The sequence below is a fragment of the Rhincodon typus genome, chromosome 50 (assembly GCF_021869965.1).
Source record: "Rhincodon typus isolate 14 chromosome 50, sRhiTyp1.1, whole genome shotgun sequence".
Classification (NCBI taxonomy): domain Eukaryota; kingdom Metazoa; phylum Chordata; class Chondrichthyes; order Orectolobiformes; family Rhincodontidae; genus Rhincodon; species Rhincodon typus.
This window is the reverse complement of record NC_063381.1, coordinates 2,884,173-2,885,176: the sequence shown is the minus strand read 5'-3', so window position 1 is coordinate 2,885,176 and position 1,004 is coordinate 2,884,173. Positions and strand designations below refer to the sequence as shown.

The 1,004-nt window shown below is 59.4% G+C and overlaps 1 protein-coding gene across 1 annotated transcript in view; it reads right to left on the bottom strand.

Moving 5' to 3' along the window:
• The window catches only part of ttc5 (tetratricopeptide repeat domain 5), an 8,168-nt gene that overhangs the window by 2,896 nt on the left and 4,268 nt on the right, over positions 1 to 1,004 (bottom strand). The window contains exons 4-6 of the mRNA XM_048620984.1: positions 658 to 805; positions 206 to 542; positions 36 to 99 (exon numbers count right to left, since the gene is read on the bottom strand). Coding sequence (XP_048476941.1) covers positions 36 to 99; positions 206 to 542; positions 658 to 805 — 549 coding nt within the window. The remainder of the gene's footprint in view (positions 1 to 35; positions 100 to 205; positions 543 to 657; positions 806 to 1,004) is intronic.

Genomic DNA, 1,004 nt, shown 5'->3' with positions numbered 1-1,004 from the left:
TTGGGGGGGCGGGGGGCAGCTCAGGGATGGTTCACTGGGACGATCCCTGGGTACCGAAGGACTGTCTCACGAGCAGGGGTTAGACAGGCCGGGAGCCTCCTCGCTGGGGTTGAGGGGAACGAGAGGCGAAACATACAGAAGCCCGACAGGGTCAACGCTGGGAGGATGCTTACCCCCACCCTTTGTAAGGGAGGGGGTCTAGGGCCGGAGGGGCACAGTCTGAGAATGAAGGGGGCACCAATTTCGGACTGAGATAAGGAGGGATTTCCTCCCTCGGAGGGCTGTGGGTCTTTGCCACAGGGAGCTGCGGAGGACGGGAGTGTATTTGAGAGATCCCCGATGCGTCGAGCGAGGGTTACAGGGAAAGCGGATGTGAATTGGGGTGGGGGGGGGGGGTTGCGAACGGCCCTGTCGCTGTTTTCTCCCGTGTCTGAGGTGGCTAACACTCACCGCCTGAGCGTAGGCGCTCACAGCCTGCTGGCAGAGGCGCGGATTCTGTCCCGTCACGAAGAACAGAGACAGGTAGGCATTTCCGAGGATATCTGAGAAGGGTGGTGGGGGGGAATGGAAGAGAGAGAGTCAGGAATCATCGGCACGACTCCAACGCACAAAACCCGCCCCCCTTCTTCGCCAACCCTCCGTCCAGGTCAAACTTACACCATGATGTGCCATCCTTGACATCCATCTGTACAGCCAGTTTGGCCTGTTCCACGCTGGCAAACACGTTCCTGGCATACTCCTCTCCCTGAGCACTGATCTGACGCAGCACCATCGACAGGTTTCGAAGTGACACCTTGTTCTTACACTGGGGGTGGGAAAACCGGGAGTTAGGGTCGGATAGCTCACAGACTCAACCCTGAAAACCCTCTCGGAGACGCCGAGGGGACGACGCCATTCCCAGAGAGCCAGGGACCGAGTACAGGCACAGTGTGTGTGACAGGAAAGGAGAAAGGGAGAGAGCGACCGGACAGAGACAGAGTGAGTGAGCGACCGGACAGAGACAG